Genomic DNA, 25394 nt, shown 5'->3' with positions numbered 1-25394 from the left:
TTTTAATTTTCATTTCAATTTTTTAAAGATATTTATTTATTTGACATGGAGAGAGCACACACAAGCAGGAGGAGCAACAGAGGGAGAGAGAGAAGCAGGCTCCTCCTTGAGCAGGGTGACCGATATGGGGATATAGGGCTCAATCCCAGGATTCCAGGATCATGACCTGAGGGGAAGGCAGATGCTTAACTGACTGAGCCACCGAGGCACCTCTCATTTCCTTTTTCGCTAAACTAGTTATACTTCTTGTTTTGAACCCTAAATAATATTTACATATCAAATCAAAAGCATTTTGATTTATATTAAACTTGTAAATAAGAATGGAAAACATACTATAATTGTAGAACAATGCAACTGTATCCAACAATGTAAAAATTAATAATAAAAATTGAAAATACAATGGGAGGTACAAAAAAGAATACGCACACTAAGGACATAATGTTTTATGATTGAGGACTACTAGAAAATATCTGACATGTCAAGAGATAGAGGTTTAAACATATAACTTAAAATGTTGGGTCATAGGGATGAGGTGGCTGGGTCATGGACATTGGGAAGGGTTTGTGCTATGGTGAGTGAATTTTGTAAGACTGATGAATCACAGACCTGTACCCCTGAAACAAATAATACATTATATGTTAATAAATAAAAGAAAGAAAAAAAAACAAAAAAAAAGACTGATAATAGAAGGATTTAAATATTAATAATTATATAGCCTATGGAAATTTAAGATTTAGAGAAAGTGGAGGATAAAGCATGCTAATCTCTCATAATTTTTATTGAGATGTCAATGGTGTCTAAACATGAATTTAAAATATAGTACTTATTAATTATTGTAACCTCAAAAAGAGATAAAAACAGTAAGTATTTAAATTTGTAAATAGGATCAAGGTGAGAGGAGCAAATTTTCACTTTTAATTTTATGCACTTTTCTATGGTTAATACAGATAAATTTAAAAACAATGTCTATAATATGTTTTAAAAATTATCAAAAGTTGCTATTAATATTTGATATTGAAATGTTTATTATAGAAAAATCTGAGTACAAAATAATATACAAAACAGGCATTATGATTGATGATAAATAAAATAGATATGCATAGTAGTCAATCTGAAAGTAATACAAATACACAGAATGTGGTTAAATATCTTTTATTATTAAAATTTCATTTTCGATATCTTATTCCTTATTTATTTAAACTGAAATTTTAAACATTAAAAAAACTGAACAGAACTAGACTGCTACTTATGATCCTACCACATTTATGGAATTTCTGGAAAGCAGACATTTTCTTTGGGATTAGTTTTCTCCTTGCATTTGGTTTTGGCTTTCTCTTTTCATTGACTGGGTCTCCGGATTATATATGTCAAAAGACAGTTTGGTCTACCTCAAACTCAAATGGGAATTTATTAAAAGACTGACTCATGAAACCAAAGACAAGCCTAAGGCTTGGCCCCAGGAGCAGCTATAATTAAGAATTCGTTTGATAGTAACTCTATTTTTTGTATTCATCTCTGCTGTTCTTTTATTTTCTTCTTTTGTCCTCTCTCTTTCTCTCTCTCTGGACTCTACCACTCCTACCTCTCAAACTTTACAACTTTTGATCCAAGAAAGATTAACTTATCTAACCCAACTTGGGAAAGGGGCCCACTCTGTAAAGCAGTGAACTGTGACAGATTGATCATAGTGCATTCCCCAGCAGCTCTGGCTGTAGGCATGCACTGAAGTGGAGGAAAATGAGGTTCCAAGAAAAGAATGGATGTGTCAGTGGAGAAATGAGGAATTCCAGTTAGAAAAGACCAGCGTCTGCTACCATCTGAAAGATTAATGCATTCATATAAAGATTCTTTGTGTTCATAGCCTACTTATTGGCACTTTTTATGGCATTCAGCAACTGTTTTTTAGGACTCCTATCACCACATATAAGCTTGGATGTTTCTCCATTATCTTACTTTCTAATATGCTCAGTATGTCAGATTCACTCTTATTCTCAAGTCATTTTGCTTTTTCTCCCATTCACTCCTATTTCCAATCAAACCTAGTTCTCCTACAGTCTTCCCATATCAGAAATGCCACCACCATCCTCCCAGTTTGCTTGAAACAGAAAGTTGGGAGTCATCCTTGACCTTTCCTTTTTCCTTTACCTATAAAATAAATTGCTCACTTTTAAATCTAGCTCTTACTTGAGTCTGGAAAATACATAGGGCTTTATTCCTCTTGCCAAAAGCATTTCTACGGGACGACTGCATTACCTTCAAATCACCATCTTCCCATACCATCCTTATCTCTATTTTCTTCTCCATTTTAGCTTCCAGAATGATGTTGGCTACAAATACAATGGAAAATGAATAAATATAATGGAATCATACTTAAAATTTCTGTGGTTTCCACTGAACTCAATATAAAAGTCAATGCTTAACTGACCTACAATCATCTGATGCCAATATATAGGCCTCTTGCTCACTCAGTTCTGGTCACAGTGTACTTTTTTCAGTTTCTTGAACAAATGCCTGCATTCCCCCATTGTCCCCAAGTCCCTGAGCTTTTTCCAGTCTCTTTCTGAAAGAATCGTCTGCTCACTCCCTGGATGTGTCCTTATCCCATAGATTTAACCTGAATTTAAATTTCCTCGGTATCTCTCTCTCTTTTTTTCCCCTCTTAAGATTTCATTTATTTATTTGACAGAGAGATCACAAGTAGACAGGCAGGCAGAGAGGGAGGAGAAGCAGGCTCCCCACTGAGTAGAGAGCCCGATGCAGGGCTTGATCCTAGGACCCTGAGACCATGACCTGAGCTAAAGGCAGAGGCTTAACCCACTGAGCCACCCAGGTGCCCCTCGTGTTATTCTCTCTTAATAGCTCCTTGCTTCTGTTTATATCACTTAGCAAGATTTGTAACTTTATACCTATTGGTATGTTTCCTTATTGGAAACCTCTCTCCCCTAAGAGCTCTACATAGTGAGACAGCAAGGAAACAATGTTTTTTGTTTACCACTTCCTGTGTGAGGAAAGGATGGTGTATAGCTCTCCATATACACCACTTTGTTGAGAGAGACTGTCTTCTTTTGTTACACAGTTAGCACAGTTGTGTCTTATTCAAGGGTTATGTTCCAAAATGGCTCACAATGAACAATTTGCAAAAAATTTCATAGAAATAGTTCCATTGGTGAGTTAAAACATACAAAATAATGAATATAAAACAAAATACAATATTATTTATAATTACAGAGAAAAAGAGTGAGTTCATAGTTTGATTTGTGTAGTTAAATGCACTATAATTACTGGTGGGTGAATTAATAAATTACAGATAGCCATTAAATATTTGGAATCAGTTAAGTCCAGCTTTAAATGCCTTTGCCAATTATTTTTTAAAAGACTTTATTTATTTAGTTGACAGAGCGAGACAGCAGGAGAGGAAATACAAGCAGGGGGAGTGGGAGAGGGTGAAGCAGGCTTCGTGCTGAGCAGGGAGCTCTATGTGGGGCTTATGAGGGGCTTAATCCCAGGACACTAGGATCATGACCTGAGCCGAAGGCAGCCACTTAAGTACTGAGCCACCCAGGTGCCCTGCCTATTATTTCTTTTTAAAAGATGAATAAACAGACATCCAAAGCCCCTAAATAAGTCCTCTAGTCAACATGGAATGCCTTCAGGTTCTGTTTTATTAGATTTTGCAATTTAGATATACATCTCTGGGGTTGTATGTATATATGTATGTATGTATTTATTTATTTTACTTTGCCAGTAAAGTGTGATCTATGTCTACAGTTTGTCTGGTGAAGTTTGATTCATGACCTTCCGTTGTTTTCTAGCTGATTGTCGACCTGTAATGCTGTGCTGATTCTGCAAGTCTTTAGTGATCTTCTTCTTGTCTCCCTTATGTTTGTGTTTCCCGGATGCTGTCATCAGCATATTGTTGTTAATGAACAACTGCCTTGAAGACTTTCATGTCACTTCTCTGTTTAAAAAATTTTATATACATTAAAATTAAATCAGTATCATAAAATACAATGCTCACAGTCCCCTGAAGCAAATCTTTTCTTTAAAATAAGAACCTTATTTTTTTTAAATCATAATGACACAGTGGGTAGGGTATTATATCCTGACCTTCCTGAATAAAAATATCAAGCAAGAAAAAGCTGAAACAGTCTGTTCCATACATTCAAGATGTCAGTCTTAATATTGAAGGTTTTTCACGATACAAGTCTTGCTTTTGTTTTTGTTTTTGTTTGTTTTTAGTAACAATTTTCAAGGTTGAATTAAGGTTCTATGAGTAACACTACTATGATTCTGTTAGAACTTCCCAATAACTATATTGAAACTACATTTTTCCAAATTTTGTGTGTGTGTGTGTGTACATTGTGTTGGAGGCTTAAAAGTGGCAATAAGCAACATCCTTCTTTGTCCTCCTAATTAAGAACTAATTGCAAAATAGAAGATTCAGAGAAATTGACTTATAATGTCATCTAAGCCTGTATTGAAATAGAGCCATGTAAGTTTCCAGTATATTCTTATCTGAACTTAAGTGACCCACTGGAGTTGCTGGCACAAATGGGGAAATTACACACTTCTATCACAGTGCAGGAATTTGTAAGCTTACATTTAGACAAGCTGAGATTTAATCTTGTGGATGGGCGATGCCAGTGAGAAATAGAACATGTTTATTTATTTCCAAGATCACCTACCAGCTAATAAATGAACAGGAGTGAGTGAGAACTCGTTTCTGCCAGAAGTTCCCTTCTACAAACACGGGCCAAGGAAGGGAATGGAGGGTCCCCTGACAAAAAGAAGGTGTGTGTTACAGACCAGGATGTTGTTAATGAGGGCATGTTTAGGACTTAATATATCAAAAAATTCTCCTGGGGCCTATTTCCTACTGAAGACACTTCTACATTTATTATTTTGCCCCCTAATTATCTTCACTGGAAGAATCACCTTACTAATTTCTCACTCAAAATATACAATTCAGGCAAGAATGAGGATGGAGTACATAAGATTTTCTTGAAAAAAAAAAAAAATCCTGGGGCACCTGGGTGACTCAGTCAGTTGTGTCCAACTTGTGATTTCCACTCAGTTCATGATCTCATGGGTCATGGGATTGAGCCCTGCATTGGGCTCCCCGCTTAGTGGGGAGTCTGCTTGAGATTCTTTCTCTCCCTTTCCTTCTGCCTTTCCCCCAACTTGTACATGCTTATGCATGCACGCTCTCTCTGTCAAATAAATAAGTTTTTTAAAAAGATTTTATTTATTTATTTGACAGGCAGAGATCACAAGTAGGCAGAGAGGCAGGCAGGGGGTGGGGGGGAAGGGAAGCAGGCTCCCTGCTGAGCAGAGAGCCTGATGTGGGGCTCGATCCCAGGACCCTGGGAACATGACCTGAGCTGAAGGCAGAGGCTTTAACCCACTGAGCCACCCAGGCACCCCTCAAATAAATAAATCTTTTTTAAAAATCCTGATCCATTTATGAAAAATATTTTTCACTTGGTGTTTCAACATCAAATCCTCAGACACATGTTAGATTTGTACAAATTCTTTAATTCTCACTTTTGTGTCTCTGCTTCCTTTCTTTTGTACAGCCTAGAATTATTAGAATAATCCCTTAGTTCATATATCACTTCCAAGTTGTCCCTACTTAAATTTATATACCATATAAATGCCAGAAATTTTACTGGACTTGTCATGTCACCAACATTAAATTCCCTAAAGCAAGTGCTTTTGCAGTATGTCAGCTGGTTTCTGATGAATCCTCTCAAACCTCATGTATCATCTCTCATTCTCCTACTTCATTTATTCAAAAAAGTATCAAATACCTAGGACATGCCAAAAATTATGTTAGGTTGTGTGGAGTCAATATGGCTCTTAACAGACATAATCCTTGCTGTGAGGAACTTAACATGCTAGTGCAAAAGACAGACAGAACATAGCCAAACAGTCAAAAGAAATACCTGACAGTTGAAATGAGAGATATTCAGTAAAAAGTTTAAAAGACAATTACCTGGAGGTAGGAATCTACTTCAAAGATATGTCTAAGGTAGTAACCCCTTAATATGAAGAACATTCCAGATGGAGGAAATAGCATGTTAAAAGTTCAAGTGCAGGGGCTCCTGGGTGGCTCAGTGGGTTAAAGCCTCTGCCTTCGGCTCAGGTCATGATCCCAGGGTCCTGGGATCAAGCCCCACATCAGGCTCTCTGCTCCTCAGGGAGACTGCTTCCTCCTCTCTCTCTGCCTGCCTCTCTGCCTACTTGTCATCTCTGTCCATCAAATAAACAAATAAAATCTTAAAAAAAAAAGTTCAAGTGCAAAGACACTTGCTCCACTCAAGCTATTACCTGAAGATGAGTAGGAGTCATTTTTGCCAGGGGAAGGTTGGTATGAGATAAAATTAGCATAATAAATGAGGGGTAGGATCTGTGCATCATGATAAAGGTTTACTTTTTATTATAAAATCTAGAACTACTTGATAGAAATACAAAACAAACAATAAATTGTAGTCATTTATATAATTTAATAGTTCAAATACATTTTATGTAATTTAATATACCTAAAATAGGATAATTTAAGATGTAAGAAACATAAAATTATTTCTGAGATATTAATGGGTTTGTTTTTTGTACTTAAGTCTTCAAAATCTGGTGTCTATTATACTTAGTACACATCTCAGTTCGGACTAGCCATATTTCAAGGGCTCATTTGCCACATGAGACTAGTAGCTACCATATTGGAATGGGATATTAACAGGTTTTAAGGAGGAGAACCATGTGATCTGAATTGCATTAACAAGTCTCTTTGGAGTGGAGGAAGTATGGGTGAAGACAGGAATACCAGTTAAGAGGGTCAGTTAGTTTCCTTTGGTTGCTGTAACAAGGTGTGATAGGCTGACTGACTTAAAACAACAGAAACTTATTTTCTGTCTGGAGACTGGAAGTCTAGAGTCAAGGTGTTAGCAGGACCATGTTCCCTCTGAAAGCTCTGGGGAAGGATTCTTCATTGCCTCTTCTAGCTCCTTAGTGGTTGGTGGCAGTCCTGGTTGATTGACTTATAGATGAATCACTCTAATCTCTGCTCTGTCTTCATGGAACCTTCTGTAGATCTGTGTCACTGTTTCCAGATATCCCTCTTCTTATAAGGCTCACCAGTTATACTGTATTTTTTAAAAATACTCATTTAATTATTTGAGAGAGAAAGAAAGAAGAGGGCACTACGGGTTGGGGGTAGGGGAGGCAGAGGGAGAAGACTGCTCACTGAGCAGGGAAGCTGATGCAGGACTCCATCCCAGGACCTGAACGCAGACGCTTAACCATCTGAGTCACCCAGGTGCCCAGTCATGTTGCAGTTATGACTCATCCTAATCCAGTATAACCTCATTTTAACTGGATGGTATCTGCAGAGATCGTATTTCCAAATAAGGTCACATTCGCAAGTTACAGGTTGACATGAATTTTGGGGGACACTGGTCAACCCACTAGAGAGGCTAATGGAGTAAAAGTGGTAGCTTTTGCATGCTGGGCACAGATCTATGCTCCATTTCCCTGCTTGTCCTTAGGTAGTGGATCCAGAGTAGTGATAATAGATAGAAAAGGAAGAAGTGATTGTGAAATAGATTTCAGAAATGTAATTAGCAGATGTCTTGAATGTGGAGAGGCCAACCCCAAACAATCTGTCTGATCTTTCTCAGTCACAACTTCTTTCATAACTTTCCTGATAAGTCATTAAATGCCTACTATTTTTAACCCAGGAAATTTGTTTTCCTAGCTTTAAAGGCATCTGACTCAAAGATCTCTCCTTCAAGTCCCTTTTTATGAGGACTTTCTTAATTAGCTCCACCTTAGTGAGAAGAGTATTAAAGTAGAAGTGAAGTAGCCTGTCATATGCATTAAAGAAAATGAATATATATTTGTTTAACCCCCCATTACTGAAACTATACTGGCATTTATGTATAGTACAAATGCTTTTTGAAAAAACAATATGAAAACCATAAGAGTATTGTTAGAATTGAAACAAAGCATCATTCAGTTCTTATTGGGGAAAAAAATCCATATGCTTTGTATTTGGGATATTGAATATAGTTATCGGGGTGCCAAGTGTTTCCAATGATTTCAGTCTCCAAAAATATAAATGCCCAATTTACATTTTTGATGTATCTTCTTCTTAAATGAAGTAACCTAAGCTCTTAAATTTGGGTATATTTCTAGTTTGTATAATCTCTCATGGGTAATGAACTATATAAATATAAAATATGCTGTGTAATGATATGTAATCTTATTGAAAAAAAAATCACTTCCAGCTCAGTCTCAAAGTGGTGGCTTGTGGAGGATGTCAGACAGTTTTCCTAGTTTAGGTATCATGAAACTGAATGAATATAAATGTTATTTAGATATTTGTTTTAATGTTGCTGGATATTTTCTCCTTCTGTTTGGCTTTATCTTTTTGGCCCATTTTTTAAGTATATAAACATAAAATAACTCCCCTGTCCTTTTACCCTTTTCTGCAACTTTTTCAGACCTTGTTTTTCCTGAGGTGTGGTGATCAAAAAACCAAAGAATCTAGTAACGAGAAAGCTGCTAACAGTTGTGGGATTCTGGGCAAGAACATAAATGTGGGGGCTCACAGAATGTTAAGTCTAAATATTAAAATTCTAAAACAGAACTTAAAAACTGTTGAATAAAATATGTTCGGTCCTCCTATCTTGACAAGTAGACTTTTCTAAAGACTTGGAAACTCATGTTCCAATTATAATTTTTTGGACTCCCTAGCATCCTGTGCAGCACCATGCCAAAGTGTGAAGCCAGCCCTGACTCCAGCTTAACCCAGCACCTTCCTACCCTGGGTTCTATCCCTCATGGCCTTATGAGCATATGTGTGATTAACCCAGTGACACCAAATAGCTGTATCATGGCCACACCTTGGGTGACCCTCAGGAGGACCTGGTCATGTACTGAACTGGGGAGTGAATTCCAGGGTTCTGGAATATGGTGGATAGGGAAATATGGCCTGTGATGGTGGCACTTCCCTTATCCCCAGAGAATACCCTCCTCACAGGCAGTAACATGGTGAGAGAACAGCCAGAGCAGTACTCTATGCAAACATCTCTTACCTAATTTGAAGGGAAATATTGACCAATAGAGCTATTTAAGTACATAGCTAATACTCTAATTTTTTTTTAAATTCCAATATCTGTTAGTGAAATTGGGTAATGAGTACATAGAGACTCTGTATTATTCTCCCTTTTTGTTATATGTTAGCAATTTTCCATAACAGAAAGTAAGAAAATAATATTAATACAAGTTAATGCCATCTTCATAGCTCCAAGAAATAGTATGTTCTGTGTGAGGAGGTTTGATTTGCTTGGTCACTATTGTGCTTGTTTTAATTCTACTGATACCTTCAGTGATATGCTCTCATTAAAGATGGGTTAGAGTAATCAGTGTGATCTCTATTAGATAGCCTTTGCTTTTCTGAGCTCATCTTTGGATTTGGCATTACTAAGCAATCCCAATGATTTTCCCTTTAGTTTTTTGCTTTTGTTGTATTTAAAATCATCTTTTATTATTGACATTTAAGTCCATTATAAGATGATGAAATTCTTTTTTTTTTTAAGATTTTATTTATTTATTTGACAGACAGAGCTCACAAGTAAGCAGAGAGGTAGGCAGAGAGAGAGAGGAGGAAACAGGCTCCCCACCGAGCAGAGAGCCTGATGCAGGGTTCCATCCCAGGACCCTGGAATCATGACCAGAGCTGAAGGCAAAGGCTTTAACCCACTGAGCCACTCAGGTGCCCCTAAAATTCTTTTTGATCTGCCTAATTTCTGGTTTAAACTGTTCTCAACACTTTGTCAATTTTCTTGTGTTGAATTACATTACTTTTCTATTTTATTTTATTTATTTTATTTTTTATTTAAATAATCTCTACACCCAACATGGGGCTCAGATTCACGACCCTGAGATCAAGAGTCACACATTCTTCTGACTGAGCCAGCCAGGTGCCCCTTACTTTTCAATTTTAAAAGTTAGTTTCTCTCAGGGGTCCTGGCAGGCTCAGTCAGTATTGCATGCGACTCTTGATTTTGGGGTCATGAGTTCAAGCTCCACATTGGGTGAAGTTAGCTTTTCATTTCAATACTATTTCTCTTTTCATAAACTGAACCCATAGATCCATGACTTAGGATTTAATTTCAAGATTATACTATTTTAGGCAGTCTTTGTGTTCTTTTATTTTTTTGTTTTTATTTTTAAGATACTCCTTTTTCTAATTTAAATCTATTCTTTCCTGTGTGTGTGTGTGTGCGCACATGCATGAATTTTGGATAGTACAGATGCTTCAACTTCTAAATATTTGTAAATGTTCTTGCCTAAGAAAGGGCCCTCATCTCTTCCACTCCAAGGTGACTTATAATAATTCATTTTTTTAGTCTTAGCTAGGGCGTCAGTAGCTTCTGCATTTCAGCTATTTAACTCTCCTGTATGTTTCTTCTGCAACTCAAGAGTACCCCCCCACACGCCCCTCTCCAGGCATCTCTGTGGTCCCTTTACTTTATATATCAAATTTGTTTTTCATATCTCTGCCTTTCAAAGTAGAAGTTTCTTTATAAAAGAGGCTATACCTTTTTTTTTAATTGAGATAGGACTTTTTTTTCTAGTATAGTTGATACACAATATTATATTAGTCTTAGGCTTACAATGTAGTGATTTGACAAACTTATACGTCAGAAGTGGTACATCTCCCCCCCCCTTTTTGTACCCTGTACCCTGAGCAATACCTATAATATGTATTTAATAAAAATTATAGTTGAACTAAGAAATATAAATATTTGCATCATGAAAGTGAAATGTCTGTTTCTGTATACTGAAATCAATAATTTAAATAAAAACTTTAATTATATCAAATCAATGTGAAATTAAAAATATATGATGCATGATTTCTGTTCTTGTGATATATATATTTATATAGCTAATACATATTCATTTTTATATAAATAACAATTATTAGCAAGTTCACCATCTAATAATAGCTATTTTTGTGGTGTATTCTCTATTTGATTATAGTATTTGTTTTATCTCATGTTAAATTTATCAATTCAGGGGCACCTGGGTGGCTCAGTGGGTTAAAGCCTCTGCCTTCGGCTCAGGTCATGATCCCAGGGTCCTGGGATGGAGCCCCGCATCAGGCTCTCTGCTCAGCGGGGAGCCTGCTTCCTCCTCTCTCTCTGCCTGCTTCTCTGCCTACTTGTGATCTCCGTCTGTCAAATAAATAAATAAAATCTTTGAAAAGAAATTTATCAATTCATAAAGAGGGGTACCTAGGTGCCTGGGTGGCTCAGTCAGTTAAGCGTCTGCCTTCAGCTCAGGTCTGATCCCAGGGGATGGAGCCGCTGCTCAGCAGGGAGTCTGCTTCTTCCTCTCCCTCTGCCCGCCGCTCCCTCTGCTTGTGCTCACTCTCTTTCTCTCTCTCAAATAAACAGAATCTTTTTAAAAAAATTATCAATTCATAAATAGCCATCAGTCTTACAGAAGTGCGAAAGACCCATGGAGAATTATCTTCCAACAGCTGTAGAGACTTTATTTAATCTTCTGATTGTATGTTACAGAAATTTATCATAAACTTTCATATGTTTTCTTCCTACTATTACACTAAACAAAATATTTAATCCTTAAATATATATATCTAAGTCTATTAGAAACTTATATTTTACTCTCCACATTTGAATATAGCATAGAAGTACATAAGTAACAGATAATTCAAGTATGACATATTTGTTGCTATGAGAATGTCTGCAAACGGAAGTAGTAATGAATCCCATCAGAAATGCCTTTTTAAAAAAAAAAACTTCTAAAAGTATTCTTGATGTAGGGTTTGTTTGTTTTGCCTTGATTAGGCTGTTGGTTATTGAAGATGTTTGAATTTTTTTGTTTATCATAAATTGAATTATCTAAGTCTTATAACTCAGACCAATGAACCAGAGTGTAGCAATCCTTTCCACTCCTATCTTCAGGTTGGGAGCCCTTGAAAATAGAACTGTGAGCAAAGCATAATGGAAGCATTTGCTGTCTTTCCTCCTTGCTTTTTGCATTAGTGCATAGTCTCTTAATTCATGTGCAAATGTTCGTATATCTAGAGATTTATAACAAAACTTGCTTTTCCAATACTTATTACTCCAACCTATTTCAAAAACAGATAAATTTTTCTAAACAACCCTTCAATGATAGCAAACTTTATTGCTTCCTTTGCTTATTACTACTTCTCCCTGCTCTTACTCCTCAGCCCAATATAAGTCTAAATAAACACAACTTGTTACTTTTCATTTTAAACTGAGTTTGCAAAATGTGGCCACATTTTCACTTATCCTTTTCCAACAGTTAAGATCGGCCTCACTTGCATGACATCTTTCTGAATTACCTAATCTCCATTTCATTTTGGTCTGAATAGCAGCACTAGAAGTTTTGTGATAGGGAAGTTAGAAGGTATGAGACATTAATAGTCCATAACAGTTTTTTTTCTGTATTTCAATAAACCCTGTAAATATGTTTGCCTAAATTATGTATATAGTTGTTAAACAGCTCTGATTACTTGCAAATCTCAGGCAGAATTAAGGGCAAGAGAGAGGGATGGGCAGGGGAAGGAAGCAGGAGGGAAGGTAGAGGAGGGGAAGGTAGGAAAATGTTCTTCTTAGTGAGGATTTTGGTGACCACCATTCATTTTTGGAAAAAAGATGAATTAAATCAGCTTTTATCATTAACATATTATGCAACTATTTTATTGAGCATTCAAACTTAAAACAAAAGAAATTAGCATTTTTTAAAAAGTTATATTCGTGGTCTTTATGTATTGATGTGTAGAATTTCCTGTAATGATTGTTTTTTTAACATTTATTTAAATCAGTTAATTAACATATATTATTGGTTTCAGAGGTACAAGCCTGTGATTCATCAGTGTTACATATTACCCTGCACTCATTACATCACATGCCCTCCTTAATATCCAGCACCCAGTTACCCACCCCCTGACCGCCTTCCCTCCAGCAACCCTCAGAAAGCAAGTTAAGGTAAAAGCAGAATCTAGTAGAATCACATGAACTTCCTTGAAAATTTGTCAAGATTTCTAAATTAAATTATTTTTCTTAAAAATGGTGATAATAGTAGTAAAAATCCCAAGATGAGGTACAATCATATAAGTACAGTATTTTGAGATATGCCAGGCACTCAGTAATCATACTGCATGATAACTAAGTTGAAGATCCTCGTTTAAGTGACATCTAGGAATGAAATAAAAGTCTCCAACCAGAAGCTCAGTGAAATTAGTAGACCAGAATAAATGCATTTTCATTTGAGATATGAAATCCCTAACTTCCTTCAGGTTTTACTTCCCTTACCTAGTTATGACAGAATTTGATTAGTGTCAGATCTCATATAGATTCCTAAATGTGGAGATTTCAAGAGAGGATTAAGAAGGAAAAAAATGAAATTAAAAAGAAACTAAATGGAATCTACTGAGTAGTATTGTGTTCTGGATTTTAAAGGGAAATGTTCTGAGACTAGATCAATGAAATCCTATCAGTTCATTTTACAGAGACAAAAAAAAAAAAAAAGCCAACAAGAAACGCAGTATAAGGATTTCGTCTTGGATTTAAGCAATCCTGGCTCTCTAATGTTCAACTGTGGTTGGATCTCAGTAGTTTCTGTACTAACAGATGCCAAAGGTGGAGTCCTTATGACTAGAAAATTAAAGTTATGAATATTTAAGCTGATATGCAAAGTACCAACAGAGCAAAGTATACACTCAGATAATCATGAATTGTCCAGTAATCAAATTTTAATAAGCAGGGACATTATTGTAGAAGCACCAACTACATGTTGTTTCTTTCTTTCTTTTTTTTTTCTTTTTCCCATTCTGCAGGAAAAAGTCCAGCATTTACAGAAGGCTTTTGCTTCAAGAGTAGATAAATCCACACAGACTGAACTTCTAGGCTATGATGTAAGTAGCTATATAAAACCATTTTTATCTTCTTTATTGGTATTCAGACCTCCACAGCTTATTTACCTCTGTTGCTGCTGTGTCCATGCATTGATTTAATAGGATTTAGTGGCTCGCCATTCATCTTTTGCTCTTAAATAATCCCCAAATACCTTCTGGAACTGAAAAAGATAATTACAGGCACCGACTAGCATACCAATGTCTTATTACTTTTTTTTTTAAGCTAACATTCCTCATATAGTCTTTTGCATTAGTGAATTTGCAGACATGTGGAAGATACATATTAGAATACTAGAACAATTTATTTTTAAGAAAGTACTAATTTATTTATTAACAGTTTAATCAAGTTATGTTCACAATCACCAAGGGCCAGGCACATCATTTTTATATTCTGATACATAAAAGGAAACGCAACTGTGCAGAGAAATTTACAATACTATTTTAGCTTTTGGGCCTCAGTACAAGCTGCAGAAAGTAATTGAAAGTTAGCATTTTTTTTTTCTTAGTGTGAAATACTTGTTGAATTGTCAAAATAGGATTGTAAAACATGTGTTGATACAAGATTGCTCCTAGTAACACTGGATGATTTTGGATAACTGATTTAAATTCCTATCTTTTTAAAATGAAGCTATGAGATTTTCACTTTGCCTTAGTTGATGACTTTAAGCTTCCTTTTGATGAAAATACAAAGGAATTACCTTCTTCATCCTACATCTAACGTTTGTCAGAACTCCCTCTTCTATTTAAAGACATTAATATTATTTTTAACACTTTATTAACAAGTAAGATTAGAAGAGATTGTTTTTAAGTTGTTTTATGAAGGTGTATAATAATAAAATGTAAGTTTATCTGCAGGTCCTCATTAAATTAAATAACATAGATATAAATGTTACTTTTGTGTTTCCTTGCAAATTATGTTGCTGTATTTGACATAAAACTACTTGTCTCTATTAGGAAGTAAACTAAAGTTTCGAATTCTAGCACAAATTGTTTTCAGCTATTTATATATTTTTTTAATTTAAAAAACAACATTAAAAGCTTGCTTTTCTTTTGAATTTTTCTGCTACATTCATTTTATGTTTATTATAGACACCTAAATATTCTAGACATGAATATTGTGACTACAGTAGTTCTTGCTTGAATTCCAGTGTTACATATATGATTTAAATGGTATTAATGTTTCATATTTTAAAATAGAAATGATTTCTAAGTTCAAAGGGGATTTACCACAAGTATTTTAATATTTATCTCTTTTGAAGGAGGTTTTTTCCCTATTTAAAGTTTTTTGTTACATATTATTTGTATATCAGTACCTAGGTTATAGACTCAGTCTGTATTTTACAAATAACAACCTATATCTTTTTAAATCTGCAAGCCAGTTGTCCAATAAGACTAATAAATTAATAGTTTCCATTAAATCATATTCCAGCATAACAAAATTATAAGTTAACTGAATTCCAGAAAAGTGAAGTCACTTGTTCACTACTATTATTATTAAAAGTAACATATTCTTCAACAAGGAAAGAGGAAAATACATATGTATTGGGACTCAAATATTCCACTTTACTCAATAAGTAAATGATGGTTGGGAGACCCAGTTCCAAATTTCTAAAGGACTGAATATAAAGATAGAATGTGAGATCAGTAGCATTATTAGTGACTGCAAGTGAGAAATAGTTGCTAAGAGATGAGTGGTACCTGTGGGAAATAACTAAACTGTGTCTTGTGTATTTGCCTCTCGATGCCCCATTATGTTCTTGTTTCTGTGAGGTTTCTTTTATTAATATTACATAGTTCTCTAAACATTTAAATAAAAATTTATAAAATAGATCCATGAACATAAATAATCCTTATTAAATCTTCATTGTTCCTAGCTTCTTTTCATATCTGACAGTGAGAATTTAATGTATTTTAATGGGGTGCATTAAGGCTAAGAATAATTTCTTGATAGTGAGTCCTTTCTTATTTATTTATTTATTTATTTATTTAGTTGATGTGAATCCTTTCAGGATCCCTTTGCATAGGTGTTTGGTGGGACTTAGATAGTCATTAACATACAGTAATAATCTGTTCTAAAGGTTTCATATTTTACATTTCCTGATGATAGATTCTAAGATATAATCATCAGAATCAGAATGGAATTGCCAAAGATATGCGTATAGAACCTCATAGCACTAACTGGATGTAACTGTTACCATAGACTTTGGGGCATTTTGTATGGAAAACATTGGGGAAGGAAATATTTAAAGAAAAACAAATTATAAATAGGTGAAGCATTTTAAATGTGATAGATTGTGTGACTGTTGGGAATATATGACTCATCAACAATGTATTTTTATTTTCTATGACTGGGATATAGTTTCTATACTTTTCGGTATCTGTAAATTTTTCACTTTCTCATATGCACTAAGAATAATTGATTATCCTTTGACTTAAAATATTTGCTCACATTTTTCACAGGAAATAGTCTGACATTATTTTGTTTTTTCATATATATTCACATATGTACAGTAGCTAACTTAACAATTTGCAATAGTATTTGTCAGAGAAAATATGAAAAATGTTGTAGAAATCTTGTACATGATGAAGGATACTTATACTCTCTTGCTTGCTCTCTAAAGCTGTCAATATTAGCCACAAATTGTTCCTTAGAGATCAATATGGATCATGTTTCAATGATACAAATGTCAGAATAGAAGAGACTACCAGTATCTGTTAATATAATTTTCTTGGGAAGATAGTTGTAACTATACATTTTGCTTAAAATAGGAAATATTTTTAAATTTCCTTAAAATAGGGAATATTGAAAGACATGAATTATAATGAAAAATATTAAAAGAAATTTCTGAAAATCCACTACAGTGAATAAATTCAAAGATCCACATAAGAAACTACTTCTTTCTTGTAATAGACATATCAGGAGACTTGAAACTAATGTTCGTGTATAGCATGCTTTGATTTCTAATGCATAGGACAAAAATAATTTAAAAATAAATTCAGAGTGTCTCAGCAAAGTCCTGTAAATACAATGGTTCCTGTGATGATGAGGGACATTGTTAAATAAGTGATGAATCTATCTTCTGTAATCAATGGCAATTCAACTGCTTTCACCTTCCTCTATCTACACTGGCTTAGTTTATTGAAAGATCAAAAATAATTTCTTAGGTGTCACTTGTGTTATTAAAACAGGATAAAAGATGAATAGATATAGTCAAGTAACAATGTTGCCAATTGCAAGATTACACTAAGAGGTAAGTATTTTCTGATTACATTAATTATATAAATAAATACTTCAGGACAGAACATAAGCTATCTGTGATTATTTTTTGAATGTAGTAGTTCAAAATATTTGCAGGAGCTTGAACTCCCATTTTTGGTTTAAATAGTTGGGAATGAAAAAACAAAATATAGTGAAGATTTATATTCTAACAGGGTAAAAATTCAGGTACTTTTTTAAAACTGGGCATCTGTGTGGAGAGGTTTGTTTAGTCTTGTTTTGTTTAACTTCTTTTTGATGTTCTACAGAAAGTTATCTTTTTAAATGTAGTTGATTTACGTTAAGTGCCAATTTTCAGTTAGTGCCTGAACTTGACTCAGACCAATCAGAGTCTCTAGACGAGTCTTCCTCTAATCAGCATATATTTTATACTTATGTTTAATAAGTGTTTATTAGTATTGAACTTGCAGTTTTTGTTCATATTTCTTTAAGAGTTTTGATTTTATTATTTTATCAAATATTATTAAGCACATTAGTCTTAATATCATTAATGGTTTTACTTGGCTACTTAAAACTGGGTTGTGGCATCACACATACATTTTGTCGGAGTCATGTGTGAGTGAAGCGTAACTCACTTTAGAAAAGTATGATCATACCACTATATACTTTTCACAGATTTTAACATAGTTTCCAAATGATGGAATTTGCTTTATAAATGAAGTTTTCTACTTATATGCTAGGAAAATAATACTAGTTGCATTATGGATACATATTTTGAAGGAAAAACTTAATGCAGTTATCTCAATATTCTCAGTCTGTACTACTTAGATTTCATTTTGGAGGCTCTCCTAATACAGTTAATAGTGTACAGGAATTCTAACAAATACGAGAATAGTTCATCATGGAAGGAGTAAGAATGATTAGTTTGGGTTTGGTTTGGTTTTAAAGATTTTATTTATTTGAGAGAGAGAGAGCACAAGTGGAGAGGTGAGGGAGAAGCAGGCTCACCAATGAGCAAGGAGCCCGACCTGGTGCTCGATCCCAGGACTGTGGATTTATGACCTGAACCAAAGGCAGATGCTTAACTGACTGAGCCACCCAAGTTCCTCAAGAATGATTAGTTTTTACCATAATTGTTTTATTAGCTATTAGATAGAGCAAGAGAGCATATTGTGCTATGCAACTATATTATGTCAACCTGTGGATTAAGGCTAATTGTAAGAATTGAATAATTATCTATTAGGCTTTCTAGTTCAGTAACTAATAATCCGTAGTTTGTTAAAGCTGTTTATTTTTGATCCAGTCGTTGCTGTTATTTTTCATAAGCTCAGTACTTCTGATCATGTCAGTGTGCCCCAGCATTTAGCAGATGAGTGCCTTCTCCCCATATACTTCATTTGTTTTTATTCACTTATACCAAGTATTTCTGTTTGTTTTTATAAGTTTTAAAAAATCAAGTTTAAAAACTGATATATTCCAAGTTTTCTTGTGAATCACAGTTTTTCATATTACATTAAGGATAAGTTTCAGAAAAAAAACACTGATTAAAAACACAAGATATATGATCAGCTGCCACAAGTGCTTATTAATACTTAGTGGAAGAATCACAGCTTATCCTGTGGGGAGGTTTTAAGGGCATCACTTTTGAAAATCCATACATGCAATTATTCAACAAATACTAAGTGCCCCATGGAAGCCAGGCTCTGTCCTAGGTACTTAGGATACATCCTTTAATCAAACCACAGCTATTTCCTCATGGAGCCTACATTTTTTGAAAGCATACTTATAATAAATAATAAATATAAGGAAAGCATATAATATGTCAGAAAGTTTTAGGTGCAATATAAAAAGGAAAAAATGCACAGGGAAGTAATAGTGAATGTAGGGGTGAAGGTCAAGGGTATGATAAAAAAAGTTAAACAGGGTGATCTAGGCTGGTCTGAAGGTGAGATTTGAGGCTTGAAGGTGGCATGGTAAAAATCGCATTTAGTCAGAAATATTTCTATGATATGCTCCTTGAATACCCCTCAAAGACTCTCAGTCAATAATAAAAAATTGCTTTATCTTTGCTGCAGTGCTGGGTGAGAGTAGTTGGCTTCAATTGTAGGCCATGTAGTATGAAAAAATGCATTCTGTACCATTATACCCTAGACATCAAGAGATTCACACTAGGGGAACACTGACCACCTGTGGAAACAGCCTACTCAGGCTCCTCCTATCATACCCACTTAGCAGAAGCACTGAGAAGAAAGCTAGGTCCTATCAGCCACACCATGTAAATTGTATTCACTTTTCCTTTTTTTTTTTTTTTTTTTTTTGCATAGGCTCTGTCTACCTTCTCCTCTCCCTGTACCACTCTTCTCCCAGATCAGGCAGAGCTGAATTTAGATACTTTAAATGTCTAATTAGACTTCATTGTATATCAGCACATTCCATTTATCAGAGGTGTGCCACTAAAGCCAACAAATGTAAAAAGCACTCAATAGTTACTTGGTGAGAAAATAAATGAACAGATTAGCTAAAGGACTCTCATGTTATTTTTATAATCCTAAAGACCTATAACAAATCAGTATAAATTGTTTTATTCACAAATACAGAAGTGCATATTTTTATTCTACATTATTCTGTACCATTTTGTTACATCTAACAAATGTTTCAAATTGGCCTTTTAGAACAAAGCATTAAATGAAAATCAGCAAAGATAACCAGTAATTCTAAAACATGAGTTCCAACATGCAGTTTTCTTTATAATATTACATTAAATGATTCCTTCTAAAATCCTGAATTTTTATATGGGAGGTAGATCATTCCTGGAATGCCTCCAGATCTTTATTTCAGCTCTGACTGCATAGAATCAGTATGACTTAACTGATAACCCTTTTGTTAAGAGAATTCATAGTTGAAATCCTTTGGGAAAAATAGCAAGGATAGGTATTTAAAAAAAAAGTGCTTGTAATTGTAAAAATATTCATCAAAATGAAACAATAAAAGAACACACAGAAATACAAATTTTATATATCTTATGTGGGGAGGAAAAATAACTTTCCCTCTACTCTTCTAGGTTCTTGGATGAGACCTATTTTTAAAAACAAACAGGAGAGACAGAAAGAAACCAACCAACAAACAAAAAAACAGGAGAAAAACAAGCTTAGTGACATGTATACCTCCTGTACAAATGGGAAATACCCAGGAAAACTGAACACCTCCCTGAAATGGTCCACATCACCATCTTAAATACAACCTCCAGCTAAAGATAAAAGATGATGCTACCTAGGCAACTTGGCAACAACAAAATGGCTACCTAGGCAACAAAATGGCTACCGAGGCAACATGGAGTCACTCTGGCTAAGCAGGCCCAGTCAGGCCCTAGGGGTTTAACAGGTTCAGACCCAACTTTATTTCCTAAGTTAGGGGTTGTGATAGATCATTTGATAATGTAATTTATATTAATTTAAGTTCTAAAACTTTGCTCAGGTACTTGGTCAACATATATCTTTGTTGATTTATATTAATTCATGTCTAAGGAAAGCAGTGCTTTCCTTTAATGTGGTCTACATTCAAGAAAAATCTGGATAAGCAAATTTACTATTTACTATTTAAATATATGCAAATGTATTGAAACTGTGCACACATGCACACATACACAGACATCCATCAAAACACACAGTCTCTGAACACTGACACAAACGCATGATACAGGTGCAAAACAATCTACTTTTATTGACTGTTTGTACTTATTATAGAAGTTAAGATTAGATGCAAATGTATTAACTTTGCATGTATATAATAATTTACAGAAATCCTGCTATACACTAATACAGTGTTTAAAATGGTTATTTGCATTTTAATATCAAATCATATTTATACAACTATTTGTTACCTAACTTTATTAGGATAAATTAATATTAAGGTATTTTCTTTTAAAAGTAAAAATCACTTTGATTATATAGAAATATTACTTTTTCAATATGCAGAAATTGTGAAACTATATATTCTAAACTGAAACAGTAATGACAGATTTTGCCATTCCATAGGTATGACAGTGTTGGGTTTTGGGGTGTTTTTTTCACTATACCACCTGATGGCTACTCTGTTTTTTCATACAGTTGAGCCTTTGTGTCATTAGGCTATCAGATTTAATTTATTTTTTCCTTCAGTTTTCTTGTGTGATTTGCTATTCTCTCACAACCCTCCTACTTGTACTTGATTTAGCAGCACAAAAGGATAATATCTGTAAAGATCATTAGCCATCATAGTGGTCTTGCTCCATCCAAAAGCTTCTCAAGCACTTGACTCATGCTTTGGGACTTGAGAATACCTAGTGTGTATGTTGGGGTTGGGGGGAGCTAGAGCTGGGGGGAGGGAGTAATTTTTCCTCCATCCTTCTAATTTCCTGACTGAGACCTCTGTGATAAAAGAGAGATTAACAGGAGAAAAACAGAAGTTCAGTAATATATATACCTCCTATATATGCAGGAGATACCTAGGAAAACTAAGCTGACTTCTGAAATGGCCCAAGTCATCACCTTAAATACCATCTCCAGGTAGAGATGAAAGAAAGATGTTGGGGGTTGAAGAGGCCAGCTGTGGAAGGTTATCAAGAAGAACACAGTGAACAAGAGTGAAGTTATTATGCAATTTAAGTCTATGCCTTCCTCTTGATTAGAGTTGCTAGAGATTTTGGTCATCTACTTTTCCTAGCACAGAAAGAGAGACACCTTCTCAAATGGGGATTTCCCTTTTAAGTATAAATGACCTCTACAAAATGGTAACTTCTGCTTCTACTTGAGAGCTATCCTTGTGTCTGCAGCCTCTTAAGAATTACCAGTTCAAATTATACCAAAGCATATTGTACTTCCCTTCAATTTCACCTTGAAACTTCCCCAAGAAGTTTTACAGTCCAGAACCTGAGTTGATAGATTGTTCCGTGATTCCACTGAACCCATGTCTGAGTCCTGAGAATAGGTCCGTTCAGTTAAACTGCTCTGTCTCATTTTAGGAGGTCGTCTTGTAGAGGGTCTCCCAAAGTGAGTCCTGTATTGTGCTAGCAGTCAGGTATTTAATAAGATGTGTTTCTATAAAAAAAGATAAACAGGTTTAACAGGTAGTACACACTATAACCCAGTGTGTGAGACCAGGGCAGCCAATGGAAATTACTATATGTTGGGTTCAAATCATCTTTCAAAGTTTGAGTGTCTATGGTGTTGTCAGTTGTTGGTGAACTTTGAGTGGCTGACATATCAGCAGGGACAGAGGTTGTCTATATGAGCTGTTGTGGTGATTTCTCTTAAGTTTATGTCAAGTTGTTTACATTCAGTTTGCAGAGCTTTGGGAGAAGGGCAGTTTTTCTTCTTAGTCATTTCAAGTTAGAATGGTGGGGGGAAAACTGGGAAATAGTTTGAAGAGTTATAGTGAGATATTTGAGGAAACTGTTAGAATTCAGGATCCAGTCCAGTTTACAAGTAGAAAACAAAATTCCTAAGACAGTAAACTAGGCCAGCCTCTAATATCCACAAAGGTGTACTACCGAAACATAATTTTCTCTATAATCACCCTCATTTTTGCCAAAGATAATCACAGTAGGACTAATTTGTTTGCAAAATAAGTTTAGTCTTACTAAACTTAATTCTTTACATAGGTGTGGGAAGAATAGTGATTGAATATATTAGTTCTTTTTAGGTCTGCTTTGCTGGAACTTTTGTAGGGAATTTTAGATTGAACTTTTAAAAAGCCTGCCTTGAGGTTATGAAGCCAAACCAAAGACTTACCATCAGACTCTGCATGCAGTGCTCAGAGACTTTGGTTAATTTGGTTAATTTCTCACTTCTTGAGGTTCCCAAAATAACCTAAGGTTTTGGTTAAGACTGCTGGGGTCCCTGTAAGCAAGGTACCAACCTGCTTTTCCAAGGAGTTTTATTGACTCCATAAACTGAAACTTAGTTGCTTGAAGCTGTCTGGTTATGTTTAATTCTATGCATATTCTCAAATATGACATTCCAGTCAAAGCTTTAGTAATATAACCGATGTGTCCAGTTGTAGAAGCACATTCTTAGAACAGATTCTGCTTAAACTTATGCCTATAAATACATTGCCATGAAAATAAGAATAATCACTAAGAGTTTCAAATTCTAGAGGGATCAGATAGGGAGAAAAAGTAATTGTTTCATCTTTGTTCACAAAAGCATACTTTACCAAATTGTTGTAATTTATACTTAGCTTAATGGAAAAGATAAAAGTTTCCTTAAATCTAGAAAAAGCAAAACATTAAAGAATCACAGTGTTTCAAACCAAGTCATAAGTATTTTAAGTTTCATGAGTTTATTCAGCTCCAAGTTATTCTTGTTCTACTTGGTTTTCTGTTGGTTCTACCCAGTTCAGTTTTATGGTCTTGAAATGATCAGAAATCTATATTCTAGAGTACCTGTTAGAGTCCTTCTCTTTTCTATTCTTTTTTTTTTTCTTAAGATTTTATTTTTTTGTTAGAGCACTAGCAGGGGGAGGGTCAGAGAGAGAAGCAGTTTCCCCTCAGACATGGGGCTCCATCCCAGGATTCCAGGATCATGACCTGAGCCAAAGGCAGATGCTTAACCAACTGAGCCATCCAGGCACCCCTGTCAGAGTCCTTTTCTTCAAAAAGATTAAGGATTCTTAATTCTTAAGATAAGCACTTTTAGTAAAAACATTAGAATAAAACAATAATTATCTGTAAATGACAGAAACACTTAAAAATAGCTATGGGTTAAGTTCTGATGAGAGTTCATGGCAACATAATTGACAAAGAAATGTGGTTATTCCCATGATATGCTTTTCAAGATAATAACTATAATTACAAATGAAAACTTTATACCAGAACATACCAAATTTCTAGACATTTTATAGAACTTCAGGAACACTAATATTAACAACATATATCCATTCAGATAGAAGCTAAGAAGGTTTAGCATCATTAATTTGGCAATGCTTCCTATATAATTTAACATAGTATAACTAGCTTAAGATCTCTTTTCCAAGGAGAATGATTCTTTAACATATTCCAAGGACTTTCTGAAATATCTCAAAGGTCGAGAGGACTTCATTTAGAATTTGATTTGGGGAAATTTGTCAAAAATATAAAGAAGTTTGGGCACATGACTAAATAGGATCATGGATCATTATGAAACAATATTTAACCAAAGTGACAAACATTTTTAAAGGTAAGTACAGAAGGATACATAGTTGTGAGCAAAGCTTAGCTCCTTTTAATACTAAGAAGATTCAGTTTTCTTAAGCAAAGATTTGATAAAGACAAAGTACAGAAAATTGTTTTGGTAAAACATAAACTTTGCTTTCTAGTCAGAGTCATGTGGGAAACAAAGGCAAAAGAAAAATTAAATTTCCTTTCTACTTACAGCCCACTGACATGTCCTTGAAATAGGTAGAGTGACATTCCTTCAGCTTGTCTGAGAACTATAGTATAGTCACAGGAAGGAAGAATCTCAGTCACCAGGCAGGGTTGCTGTGAGTGGGGTTGTGAATGTCCTCTGATTTTTCTGTTCTCTAAATTTGGCAGTATCATGAAAGTGCAGGTTAAAAAACAAAAATAAAAACAAAAACAAATAAATTTCATATTTTCATCTTGTGAAGGGAGTCCATAATACAAACCATTATACTTCTTTTGTCTTCCTTTCAATTTGTTTTTTTCCGTAGAAACCAATAAGACAGTTCGGTAGAAAAATAACTCTCTAATTTTTTTTTCAAATATAGAAGTTTTTTTGGTGTGTTTTTTTGCTTGTTTTTTAGTCCAGAGTATCCATCATTTGACCATTGACAAGTAGGATCTTATATTAATCTCCATAGCAGCTCAAACCAATAAGGGCTTTTTATGGTTTAACAATGATTTCAAGAGGCATCCCAAAGGAAGATGCAAAGATGAAGCTCTTAAGAGATCCAGAGAGTTTACTTTCAAAGTTAGCCTTGGAAAGCAAAGACTTATGTTATTGTCATAGGTGATAAGAATGAGAATGTGGGATGCCTCCAGTCATAGACTCTCTAAATCTGTGACACCAAGGTGATGATACTGGAATGGGACTTTTCTAGCTCTAACGAGACAATGAAGGTTGAGACTACAAAGGCCACTTATGGACCAGGATTCTTTATGACAAACTCTCCTAAGAGCTGGCATAGTTGGACAAAGAGAATACTGCTTCTGGGATCCATAGCCTCTTG

The 25394-nt window shown here is 34.7% G+C and overlaps 1 protein-coding gene across 3 annotated transcripts in view; it reads left to right on the top strand.

Annotated features, from left to right (window-relative positions):
- The window catches only part of CCSER1 (coiled-coil serine rich protein 1), a 728492-nt gene that overhangs the window by 691435 nt on the left and 11663 nt on the right, over nucleotides 1-25394 (top strand). For all 3 annotated transcript variants that reach the window (XM_032861661.1, XM_032861652.1, XM_032861643.1), the window contains exon 9: nucleotides 13895-13972. In XM_032861661.1, the coding sequence (XP_032717552.1) occupies nucleotides 13895-13972 (78 nt within the window). The remainder of the gene's footprint in view (nucleotides 1-13894; nucleotides 13973-25394) is intronic.

The sequence above is a fragment of the Lontra canadensis genome, unplaced genomic scaffold (genome assembly GCF_010015895.1).
Source record: "Lontra canadensis isolate GAN:19392208 unplaced genomic scaffold, GSC_riverotter_1.0 scaffold1, whole genome shotgun sequence".
Classification (NCBI taxonomy): domain Eukaryota; kingdom Metazoa; phylum Chordata; class Mammalia; order Carnivora; family Mustelidae; genus Lontra; species Lontra canadensis.
The sequence above is the reverse complement of the archived record's forward strand: the minus strand, read 5'-3'. Positions and strand labels throughout refer to the sequence as shown.